The following is a 13,672-nucleotide window of genomic DNA, read 5'->3' as shown; positions in this document are numbered from 1 at the left end:
ATATTGACCAAGCATGTATCAATGTGCTTCCCTGAATAAAATTGACAAATCATGTATCAGTGTGCTTCCTTGAATAAAATTGACAAAGCATGTATCAGTGTGCTTTTTCCCTTGAAAATATTGACCAAGCATGTATCAGTGTACTTCCCTGAATAAAATTGACAAAGCATGTATAAGTGTGCTTTTTCCCTTGAAAATATTGACCAAGCATGTATCAGTGTACTTCCCTGAATAAAATTGACAAATCATGTATCAGTGTGCTTCCTTGAATAAAATTGACAAAGCATGTATAGGTGTGCTTTTTCTCTTGAAAATATTGACCAAGCATGTATCAGTGTTTTTCCCTAAATAAAATTGACAAATTATGTATCAGTGTGCTTCCTTGAATAAAATTGACAAAGCATGTATCAGTGTGCTTTTTCCCTTGAAAATATTGACCAAGCATGTATCAGTGTACTTCCCTGAATAAAATTGACAAAGCATGTATCAGTGTGCTTTTTCCCTTGAAAATATTGATCAAGCATGTATCAGTGTACTTCCCTGAATAAAATCGACAAATCATGTATCAGTGTACTTCCCTGAATAAAATTGACAAAGCATGTATAGGTGTGCTTTTTCCCTTGAAAATATTGACCAAGCATGTATCAGTGTTTTTCCCTAAATAAAATTGACAAATTATGTATCAGTGTGCTTCCTTGAATAAAATTGACAAAGCATGTATCAGTGTGCTTTTTCCCTTGAAAATATTGACCAAGCATGTATCAGTGTTTTAACCTGAATAAAATTGACAAATTATGTATCAGTGTGCTTCCTTGAATAAAATTGACAAAGCATGTATCAGTGTGCTTTTTCCCTTGAAAATATTGACCAAGCATGTATCAGTGTTTTAACCTGAATAAAATTGACAAATTATGTATCAGTGTGCTTCCTTGAATAAAATTGACAAAGCATGTATCAGTGTGCTTTTTCCCTTGAAAATATTGACCAAGCATGTATCAGTGTACTTCCCTGAATAAAATTGACAAAGCATGTATCAGTGTGCTTTTTCCCTTGAAAATATTGACCAAGCATGTATCAGTGTTTTTCCCTGAATAAAATTGACAAATCATGTATCAGTGTGCTTCCTTGAATAAAATTGACAAAGCATGTATAGGTGTGCTTTTTCCCTTGAAAATATTGACCAAGCATGTATCAGTGTTTTTCCCTGAATAAAATTGACAAATTATGTATCAGTGTGCTTCCTTGAATAAAGTTGACAAAGCATGTATCAGTGTGCTTTTTCCCTTGAAAATATTGACCAAGCACGTATCAGTGTACTTCCCTGAATAAAATTGACAAAGCATGTATAAATGTGCTTTTTCCCTTGAAAATATTGACCAAGCATGTATCAGTGTACTTCCCTGAATAAAATTGACAAATCATGTATCAGTGTGCTTCCTTGAATAAAATTGACAAAGCATGTATAGGTGTGCTTTTTCCCTTGAAAATATTGACCAAGCATGTATCAGTGTTTTTCCCTGAATAAAATTGACAAATCATGTATCAGTGTGCTTCCTTGAATAAAATTGACAAAGCATGTATAGGTGTGCTTTTTCCCTTGAAAATATTGACCAAGCATGTATCAGTGTTTTTCCCTGAATAAAATTGACAAATTATGTATCAGTGTGCTTCCTTGAATAAAGTTGACAAAGCATGTATCAGTGTGCTTTTTCCCTTGAAAATATTGACCAAGCACGTATCAGTGTACTTCCCTGAATAAAATTGACAAAGCATGTATAAATGTGCTTTTTCCCTTGAAAATATTGACCAAGCATGTATCAGTGTACTTCCCTGAATAAAATTGACAAATCATGTATCAGTGTGCTTCCTTGAATAAAATTGACAAAGCATGTATAGGTGTGCTTTTTCCCTTGAAAATATTGACCAAGCATGTATCAGTGTTTTTCCCTGAATAAAATTGACAAATCATGTATCAGTGTGCTTCCTTGAATAAAATTGACAAAGCATGTATAGGTGTGCTTTTTCCCTTGAAAATATTGACCAAGCATGTATCAGTGTTTTTCCCTGAATAAAATTGACAAATTATGTATCAGTGTGCTTCCCTGAATAAAATTGACACAGCATGTATAAGTGTGCTTTTTCCCTTGAAAATATTGACCAAGCATGTATCAGTGTGCTTCCCTAAAAATTTGACTTAGAGGAATGGTTTTTAGTGGGTCGGGGTTGGAAAAAACCTTAACCCCACACTACCCCGGGCCGGCCCGGGGTGTCTGTTTGCAGATTTTTTTAACCTCTCTAAAAAATAAAAAAAAAAAAAAACGATGGTAAGTATGTTTAAGGACATCTCAGAAGAACCTGCGTAATTAAAATAATGAAGCTTAAAAAACGATACCTGGCAAACTGAAGGGATATTTTTACAATTTGAACACTTTTGCTCAAATATTGCATAAAGAGGGATTGTTCTGAACAAGCAACTAAGAGCTGAGGTAAGTCATATTTTTAGCTGTAAATATATATAAACAATTATATTTTAATTATTGTCGATAGTTTTCTAGCATATAAGCCATATCTATAAAAAATACTAGTATTTTGATTATTTGTCCTCGTTTAATTTTTTTACCTTAAAATCCTTAGTGTTTTTTAATTTAAAAATAAGTGTTCCAAGTACTGGCCACATGAGTTTATTAATTTTTTAGACCCTTATTAAAATTTTTCCATTACTCTTGGATTTAATTAATTTGTAACCGTACAGTCCCTCCAGTTACTCCATTTCCGGAGTATAAATTGGACTGTCATGGAAATATTTTGCCATAAAACCCCCTGCTCATATATGCCATTTACATAATATAAATGTACCGAATACATCTATAAATTATTATGTTCTAAAGCTTTAAACGGTGCCTTAATTAAACGGCCAACGATATCTACATATATAATTATTTTAATAATTAAAACATTTCGTGCAAAAATAATTAAATTTCAAAGGTATTGTTTAATTCGCATTTTAAATCGAAAGGGTTTTTGCGAATTAATATTGTTTTACACGTTTATAACACGCGTCGGGTTTAAAATTAATGTTTATAGTAATAAAATATAAAGGGATAAATTAGGATAATTTTTTTATATATTCATGTCGAATTTTTCTGCTAAATAAGAAGTTATAGCATCATTGTAAAATGTTGAATTATGCCCGGCGTATTCGCCAATTTATGAAATCGTACTAAAGGTGTAATATACAGTTTCTTAGGTTCTGTGGTTCAATGATGTCATTAAGGAATGTAATGGCATGCGATTTTGTTTATATTTAATAGTAAGTAGTACCTTCACGGGTTTTGAGTATTAAATGCGTAATTTAAACGCGGGTTTGTTTGTTCTATTTAGGGGTAATATTTAATGTTAAAGAAAAATGAACATGGTGTAGGACAATATGCAAAATAGTGAAAATACATTTGCCGTATTGTTTTATGGTTCAATGTAAGTAAGTTGACTTAATTTTTATTTTTCAGATATAAATAAGACATTTTCTAAGAGTAAACTTGCCACACTACAAAATTCTGATTTCAAAACAAATAAATGAAATAACGAAAACGATCGTTATTAAAAGTTTTCCTTTATTTTGCGACTGCGAAACTCAAACTTTAGAACCCCAAGTTTAAAACGCATGTATATTTTATTTTATTAAATTTATTTGTTTTTAGTTCAAAATTTTTTATAAAATCATTAATTGGCTGATACTTGAGGATTTCAAAACTGCTTACATAGCTACCCACATAGCAAACATATATTATATGTAAATGCTATGTATATAAAAAATAGACATTGTATATATATCCTGACATTTATACATACAATGTCTATTTTTAATGCTCTGTGTATTTTATGGATATGAAATAAATATACATTTGTCACACACTAGGTAATACATGGAATATACTATTAGTACGTTCTGTGCATATCCTGAATATACTAGATATTTAAACTATATTCAAGCGTTATATTCTATAGATGTCTTATAAACATCTATTATATTCTATGTATCTGTTACATCTATCCAGGATATATAATAAATATTTTTAAGGTATATAGGTACCTATATCCTTTAAAAGATATTCTAGATATACCATATATGTATAATCTCCTAGGTAACAAAATAATGTCTTAAATACGTAATTTTTCGTACTTTCTGGTCCACATGACGAGTCATTTTGACGTCCTTACTACCTTAAAGTAACGTACAAATGTTACATCCAAAATGAAGTCCTATAAAAAGCTAAAAGACGTCTTAAATGGAATTGAAAAAGGCTTCTGGAAGACGTCAAATATTTACATAGGACGGCGTTTAAAGACTATGTTAGGTCATTTAAAACGACCTAAAATAGTATAAGTAACTTTAAGGTCTTAAAATAGTTTTTGAGGAATATTGAGAAAATATTTTTTATTTCTATTATTTTTTATTGAGAAGATATTTTTATTTAAATTCCAAATATATATTTATTTAGTCATTTGTAAGTTTAACAAAATAAAGCATATGCTTATTCGTTGGTCAAGAAAACTCTAAAAAATGGGGAAGGAGAATAGGAGGAAACATTTAGCACAAAAATACTGACAACTTTTAATTTTAGATCAAGATATAAACGCTGTATAAAATTAAAGTTTTTTTGTATATAAACGGTATATTTCGGGCGGCAGAACATTACAAATAGAAGTTAAAGAATTACAATTACATTATAACCAATGTAATTTTTTACATACCTACACTTATAAGACAAATATTTGAAAATTATTGTTCTTAAGGCACTCTAATAAAAATTAACGATTTTATTGTTTAACTTAAAATTAAATCAAATAACAAAATGTGAAAAGGATGATTCCCTTTGCCAAACGGAGTTTGGAGAGTGTCAACATAGACTGCAACTGAAAAAGGCTATAAAAAAAAAAGATTTATTGCACAATATGGCCTCCCACTTTGTTCATGAATACATGGCAGAAGCAAGTAAAATAGTCATTAAAAAAATAATTCTTGACTATAATTAAACTTTTAAAATATGAAATAATATACCTGATCTAATCCAATTTGGCATTTTTTTAAGATGATAAGTAGGTTCAACACCCAAAATGTGAAACAAACATTACACAATACGCCTTAGCCCGGGATCACCTGCACCATATTTACTGTACAACAAATTGTTGTTGTTGCAACAAAACAAAAGTTGTTGTACAGCAAATACGGTACAGGTGATCTTCGGTTGAATTCTCGACATTGTCTGTTCTTTTTTTATTAAAGACATCAAAGTGACTTTCCTAAAATGACGCCAAGAGACGTCATTGTCGATGTATATATCGAAGGTATAGGCGACGGTAATGTTCACAAAATATATACATTTATTATTTATACTTAAAAAATTAAGTTAATCTCAATCTACATGAACATACACGATATTTTTTGCACTTTCTGGACTTTACAAGTATATACAGTGGATATCGCATGCTATGTGGGTAGCTGTGCCCTTTCACAAAAGTACATTAATTAAAGGCTGTTTTCTTTTACAATCGGATTCCTAATGAACCTAAGTGTATCACAATTAATGAATTAATTTAAGAAAATGTACAAGAATTATTTGTTTGCTATAAAATGACTCATAAAAAATAAAAATAACACAATAATTTGCTCCTTATTTGTGGATTGAATTTTTTTATGTCGATAAAAATGTGTTTATTGGTGGGCTTTTAGATGTAATTAACTTGGCTATTGTGTCACTTAATTACGTTTGTCCAAGAGTATTTTTTTTTAATTGACCATTAATATATATACAGGCAGATCCAGTTTAAACGTTATTAATTTTAATTTAAAAACAGATAGAGTTTTATTATAAAGTTTTTCTCTAAAATCTTTAATAACAAAGATACAGGGTGTTAAAGTTTAGAATAATTATTTGTTTATTTATCATAACTTTTAAACTACCAGCTCAATTTTAATTAAATTTCGTATTCGCATGCAGGTTATTGTAGTAAATTGTTAATTATTTTTGCCTCAAATCTGCGAGGTAATAAAATATTTTTTTATAAAAAGTCAACTGTTAGATTGTCCATTTAATTTGGAAAAAAAAGTTACTCTTGCAAAATTATAATTTAAGGCACTATTTTTAAACTATCCTAATTTAATTGTTCAGAAATACCTGCTAAAATGTTGCAAAAATTTAAAAAAAAAAGGAAATCGGGCTTGAATTTGTAAAAAAGTTGAATATAAAAGATGAACGAAAGTTACCTTAAGTCATTATTTTATTTGATAGATTTAGTTTAAGATTTAAGCCTAATTTAATTTTTTTTTCAAAGTTTTTGCAGAATTTTTACTGGCGTTTTTGTACAAATAAACTAAGATATTTTGAAAACAGTGCCTTAAATCATAATTTTGCAAGAGTAACTTTTTTTTCCACATGCGAAATTTAATTAAAATTAAGCTGGTATTAAAAATAACCTTTTACTTTCAGGCAACAGAGGAATTTCGAACAAAAGAATTAACTTTCTGGAAGAAGATAATTGAAAGGACTTCTTCCAGGCAGTTGAAGATATTGCTCTATTTTTCCAGGATATTGAAGCTAAAATGTTCTTTTTTATGTGCCGCTCAACTGCCTGGAAGAAACTCCTTTTTATTTATTTCTTCATCTGTCTGGCGCAAAATGCCTTAATTAGGTTCAATTTCCAGGCAGTTGAAGAATAATAGCAAGAAACATTTTTTTTTAAACACAAACCAGGCAGAAATTATGTACCGGGTGGGCAAATAAGAATGTTCACCATCTATATCTCAGCGGCTAATTGAGATAGAGCGTTCCGGTAAAAATTTTTTTACAAAAGTGCTTAAAAGGAAATGCTGACAATTATTTTCGAGATTGTGGCACAGCCGCTAGGCATGACCAAATAGAAAACTAGTTATTTCTACGATTTTTTTTCAAAATAAGTGGTATTTATAATATATGCATTTTAACGCTTTCTTAATTACCTTTGTCTTTTGTTGTAAATTTTTTTCTATATTTCTTAAAATAAAGTGGTGGGGGGAAGTCAAAACTTTTTTTTTATATTTAGAAATTTTTCTGGTTTGACTTGAGTGACTTGAGCAATTTTAACCAATGGTAATTTATTTTAAAGCATGTCCCAACCTAAGGGCGAAAAAAGTGTAAAAAACTCGATAACTATTATAGATAAGTATAGGACATGCTTAACAAAAAAGAAAGCTTATCACATTGTGAACATTTTAAGATAAAAAAATATGGGTCATTCCATTTGAAAAAAATAAGATATGGTTGTTTACATTTTTTGGTTTTGGATAGAGTATTGCGAACACCCTGTAGAATATTATCAAATTCTCATAGGACCATAAAGTAAGTGTAAGTATGCACTAACAACCTACAAAAGATTTGGCTTGTAGGATCCCAAATGAGTGAATTATTTTTGTTTTTGTGGAGACGTGCAAACGTCGATTATTTGATAAAATATTAAATATCTCACAAACGGGTAAGTTTTGGTATAGACGATGCTTGATAAAAGGTATGCAGAATTTTCAAAGCAATCCAAAAATGCAATAAAATATAGGGTGTTTCATTTAAATTAAAAAAGTTGTGTATCATATCACATTTATGAATCACCCTGTATATCCAAAAATATTTTTATGTTATGCACCTTAGTCAGTAAAGTAACTTTTTATAAAATTTTTTTTTTGTATCACCGATAAGGAGCTATCGTCCGTTATCGCACTAATGGGACACCCTGTATATATTTTTTTTCAATTATGTATTTAAATTGTGTAACCTTTAATTTTATGATTGTCCAATGAGTCGACTTTTTTTATAAAATATCAACTTTTTCGTGCATATCCATTCAGTGAATTAAAAGAATTCCTGATACTGTCAAAGGCTTTACAAAAATCCAAATATTTTAAAAACCCATGTATAGAAAAGGGGTTGTAAGTAAAATGTAAGAAATGGGTTCTTTACCAAAAACGTCAACAATTTCAGAGTAATCGATCAGTTTTTCTTTAAATTGAGAAAAAAACCTCCTTTATCTCCCAATCTACTCCACCCCACTAACACAGAACTCCTTAAGGGCATACATAGAGTATAGAAGTTTCACCCAAACTCCGTTTGCATAAGTCACACGTTAAGCAGGGAGCACACAGGAACTCCCTCCCTGAATATGCAACGAAACGGGTTTATCGCCGGGACGCCATTCACTCAAAACTATAATTCGGGTGTAACTTTCGCGTGTTGTTTGTTGCCCGCAGGAGATGAACGAGTGGGAGCGAGAGAGAGCGTCTGGTAGTTTTGTTAGAGCGCGAGAGAGTTGGTAGATTTTCACTATGGTGAAAAGCGCGTTTTCTAAGTAAGTTTTCAGTTGATTTCCGCGTGTCGGGTCGGCAGGACGCCTTCGTGCCCACGTTTTCCGACGTGTTCTTCGTATCGAGTTTTCCCGGTGTTTATATTCTTGGCGCGAGATGTAGTTCTGTTTTTTTTTGTCCCTAAATTAGCTAAAAAGGTGCGATTTTCCTATATTTAGGAGAAAACCATTGAGTTTTCCTTCCAGTCATGTGAGGAATTTTACTAAAAATATGCTAAATTTGTGCTTCAAATGCCTTAATAAATATCATATTTATAATGCGACACCCTGTGGATAAAATAAAATTAATAAAAAAAGGGGTATACAGGGTGGCCCAGTATATCTACCAAACCCTTGTAAAAGCTTATAGTGGTGAAAGAATATTTTTTTTGAGTTAGTCATATATCTCAGCAGTGATTTCCTCAATAATCAATTCAATTAATCTCTTAGTGGTGATAAAAAAAGTGATTTTTTTATAAACAACAGTTTATTTTCTCAAGGATTCATCGACCTAGCACCAAAAAATTGCTTTTTTCCGTTATTTGTGTGCAAAAATAATTGCTATCTTATAAGTAATTTTAAGGATTAATCATCTTGGAAACTGAAAAAATGTCCCTTATTTCCCTACAATATATAATAAAAAAAATAACTGCATAATGTGATTTTAAATATTTATCAATAAACAATGGCGTTTTTTTTATAATATGGTTAAAAATTTTAAACTATTATTACACCAGTGCTTGAAAAAAATATGGTATTTATTTCAAAATTAAATAAAATATTTGTTTTGGTAGTAACGTAAACAAAGGTTTCCTTGTAAATTTTTCATTTTTCTTTTATCGATAAGGTGACACATTTATCTCGATAGTGATTTGACTTGTATTTTTTTGTGATATGTTTCGAAATAATAAAATATTTATTTTAAAAAATAAGTTACTGACAAAATTTATCTCAGTAGTGAATTTAAGGGTTTATCGACAATTGTGATTCTTTACTTGTCTGAAACGAAAATAGTTTAATAACCTTAAAAAAATTGTTGCTATGCCTTATGTGCTTAGATGCAGTGAAATATTTATCATGCCAAAGTAAATTAAGTTATTATTAGAGTGATTTTAAACCTGAAATCACTATACAGTGCTTTCATTTCAAAACGATCCACCCTTAATAACTTTCTTAAAAAAAAAAAAAAAAACTACGTCAAATTAGATATACAGGGGGACGTTTAATTATGCATTTACTGAAGTTCTGTCAATCACGTCCTCACATCCAGCTAACCTCACTTTAATATGTCAAATGGGAACCCCCATCGTCTGATACATCATAGTAAGCAGCGTAAAATTCTCTATTCAACGGTACAAAAAAAAATAAAATCGGTAAATGTGTAGGCAAATAGTTAGCGAAAATGTCTAGAAATAATGAATATTTTATTTACGTCAAACTTTGGTATTTTAAATGATTACTTTTAGTGTGGTACCTATTCTTACATTTTTTATAATAGATCATCAAAAAAAAAAATACAAGCAATTTAGAAGTTAAATATGTGTGGTAACAAACAGTACATTTAGTTCAAGCAAATTATTTATTTTTTTAAGTAAAGAATGTGTACCGTTATTTGCGAGAAAAAAGAGTGTCTTCAAATTTTTGCAAACATCTTTGCAGTCTTATAACTTTGTATGTGTATTTATTTCACTTATATTTTTTGCGAAACCTACCTAAAAGGTACAAAAAAACACTGCAATACCTTACATTTTTAAGGCGTTTAAAAAGCAGGCGATTTATTATTGTTAAAACTGTCAGTTTGACGCGTGCAATTTTTCAATTTTAGTTAAAACAGTGAGTTAATAAAATGGTGTATACGCTAGCCGAAAGATTAGAAATAATTTTCCTTTATGGAGCTCAAGATCGGTGTGCTCGCAGAACCGCGAGAGCATTTAATGAAAGGTATCAAGATAAAAACGTGAGCCATAAATACGTATTAGAATTGATACGAAAATTTGAAGAGACAGGATCGATTTGCAATAAGAAAAAATATGAAAATAGAGTTGTCGATGAAGCATGCCAAGTTGAAGTACTAGGACAATTTGCTATAGATCCAACTTTGTCTATACCAAAGGCCGCAAAACTAACAAATATTTCCACTGGTTCCGAACATAAAGTTTAAAAAAAAAAAGTTCTTTCCTTATAAAATTCATATTCTTCATGAACTCGGAGAAGATGATTTTGATAGGAGAATTCAATTTTTTTGAAGTGATGTGCCAGCGAACTGACGACGATCCCCATTTATTGAAGAACATTTGCTTCAGTGACGAATCGACCTTTTTTTTAAATGGCCTGGTGAACAGACATAACTGTAGGTACTGGGATAATAAAAATCCGCATGTTTTTCGGGAAGGCCATACTCAATATCCCCAAAAAATTAATGTTTGGGCAGGTATTTATGGGAATGAAATAATCGGGCCATTTTTTTTGGAAGAAAATTTGACTGGCGAAATTTATTTAAACCTTTTAGAAAATGCAATATACCCTTCCATCATCCACTCTATGGAAAATCAAGTAGATCAACATGGTGCGATATTATTGAATGAAAATAATATACATTTTCAGCAGGATGGAGCTCCCGCGCACTACACTTTGGTAGTTCGAGAGTGGCTTCATGAAAATTTTCGAGAAAAGTGGATTGGCAGACGTGGTGCAATCGAATGGCCTGCGCGGTCTCCGGACCTAACCTTACTAGACTTTTTTCTTTGGAGCTACTTAAAAAGCAAAGTTTATAAAACCTCACCTGAGAGTATTGAGAATTTCAAAAATAGAATATTTCAAGAATGCAGAGAAATTAGCGGGCAGACCCTTGCCAATGTTCGTAAGGAGTTTAAAAATAGGCTTTTTTATTGTCTTGCTAATAACGGCGCGCATTTTAAATATTTAATAAAATAACTTTGTTAAACTAATTAAATTTGTTTTTCTACCCTATCGATTTACACTATAATTGCTTCTCTTGGTCAATCAATTTTATTTTTTTTTACAACCGTTGAAAGCATAAGGAATGCCCTTTAAAATAATGTATTACACCATGGGGTAGCCATTTGACATACCAAAGTTTGGCGTAAATAAAATATTCATTATTTCTAGACATTTTCGCAAAATATTTGCTTACACATTTACCGATTTAATTTTTTTTGGTACCGTTGAATAGAGAATTTTACGCTGCTTACTATTGATGTATCACACGATAGGGGTTCCTATTTGACATATTAAAGTGAGGTTAGCTGGAGGTGAGGAGGTGATTGACAGAACTTCAGTAAATGCATAATTAAACGTCCCCCTGTATATCAAATTTTTATTTTTTTTTTATGAAAGTTATTAAGTGGATAATGATTGAAGAATGATTAAGTGGAAGGTGGATCGTTTTGAAATGAAAGCACTGTATAAAAAGCATTAATATATTTACCTATAACAGTGGTTTCAAGCTTTATTTTAAGCAGTTTTGTTGTTAATTCTTAGGAAAAATAAAATATTTATCACAAATACTATAAAAAAGTTATTTTTTTTATTAAATCTAAATTAAAAGACACTTTTTTTTTAAATAATTTTTTTTTTAATTATTTTTTTCTTAAATAGTCAAAGTATACCGCAATAAATAAATGAGTTTTTATTAAAAAAATATTTATCTCAGCAGTGGTTTTAAGAGTTTATTGACCTAGAATGAATAAAAATTTATTTTTGTCTCTTTTCTTCTTGAAAAAATTAAATTATTTATCTCAGCAGAGATTTTAGGAAGTTTTGAGCTCGAACAAGCAGTAAATTTTTTTTGTCCCTTATTGAATAAGTAAATGATCTCAATACTGATTTTTTCTTAGTTCGTTAATTTAGAGCTTATAATCTATTTTAAATTTGAAAAAAAAATTATCTTAGCGGTGACTTCATTGAACTAATTTAATTTTTGTTTTTTATTTAACAAAAATAGTAAAAAATAAAAAATCTCAGCAGTGGTTTTTAAATTTTTTTCTGAACTATTAAGAATTTTCTTAAAATTTTTTTAAATTAAATAATGAGTACTGTAATAATAATTATATCTGTTTTTGCTTAAGAAAATATTTATCTCAGCAGCAATTCTAATGGTTTATTGACCTAATTTCTTTATTGCACTAATAACAAAAAATTTCAGCGGTGACAAACATAAGTTATTAATCTCATCAATGCGTTTTGGAGTTTGTTGATTTGGAATAAATAATTTATCTTAATAGTGATTTTTCACAAGGGTTCATTAATTTAGGTCTTATAAGAAAATCGGTTTTTAGTTGAAATACGAAATAATTATCTCAGCAGTGTTATTTCTTCTTAAGGAAAAGAAATAATTTATCTCAGTAGAGATTAAGAACATTTTGATCTGGAACAAATAGAGAATTATTTTTGCCTCTTATTTAATAAATAATTTATCTCAATAGTGATTTTTTACAAGTTCGTGAATATAAAAATAATTTAAAAAAATCAATTTTTAATTAAAATAGAAAATATTTATCTCAGTAATAATTTTAAATTACAACATTACTTTTTTCTCTTTTTTCCTTGAAAACATTACTTTTTTACCCATTAAAATATTTATGTTAGTACTGATTTTATAGATTCATTGACCTAAAGGTTTTTTTGATGAAATATTTGACCCGGAACCAGAAGAGGATTATTTTTGTTGCAATAAAAATAAAGAATTACTGAATCCCTAAAATCACTGGCAAGATAAAAAAGAATTATTGTAAAAACTGATTTTTTTAACAGTAAAAAATCACTAGTGAGGAAAATTATTGATTTAAGGAGTTTGATGACCTGAAACCAGAAGTAATTATTTTTGCCTCTCATATCAGCTTGAATAAATAATTTATCTCAATAGTGATCCTTTACAGTTCTTTAAATTATATAAAAAAACCGGTTTATACTTGGAATAAGAAATTTATTTTATTTTTATATTTTATCTCAGCAGTAATTTCTAACTCTTTTCTGGAATATTCAGTATTTCTTTTTTTAAAATATAAAATTAGTAAAATCCCAATAAATAAATCTGTTTTTATTTAACAAAATATTTATCCCAGCAGTGATTTTAAGGGTTTAGTGTAATTTAATACAATAAATAATTTTTTTTCTATTAACAAAAAAACAGTAAAAAACTGAGACCTCAGTAGCTCTCATTTTTAAGGCCGATTTAAATTTGTATCTCTTTTCTTTCTTGAAAAACAAATATTTATCTCAGCAGTGATTTTTTTTTAATAAAGTATTTAGAATTTTGTATGATTAAAAAAATCAATTTTTATAT

The 13,672-nt window shown here is 29.4% G+C and overlaps 1 protein-coding gene across 6 annotated transcripts in view; it reads left to right on the top strand.

The window, feature by feature from the left end:
* The first annotated feature begins 3,217 nt into the window (after window positions 1-3,217).
* The window catches only part of LOC126734833 (uncharacterized), a 108,339-nt gene continuing 97,884 nt past the window's right edge, over window positions 3,218-13,672 (top strand). The window contains exon 1 of one of the 6 annotated variants that reach the window (XM_050438598.1): window positions 3,218-3,310. Coding sequence is in view for 4 of the 6 variants with exons in the window: in XM_050438592.1 (XP_050294549.1) it covers window positions 3,428-3,474 (47 nt within the window). In the remaining 2 variants the exon portion in view is untranslated. The other 5 variants (XM_050438592.1, XM_050438594.1, XM_050438593.1 and 2 more) reach the window with 5 other exon arrangements.

Source organism: Anthonomus grandis, chromosome 4, assembly GCF_022605725.1.
Source record: "Anthonomus grandis grandis chromosome 4, icAntGran1.3, whole genome shotgun sequence".
Taxonomy (NCBI): domain Eukaryota; kingdom Metazoa; phylum Arthropoda; class Insecta; order Coleoptera; family Curculionidae; genus Anthonomus; species Anthonomus grandis.
The sequence above is the reverse complement of the archived record's forward strand: the minus strand, read 5'-3'. Positions and strand labels throughout refer to the sequence as shown.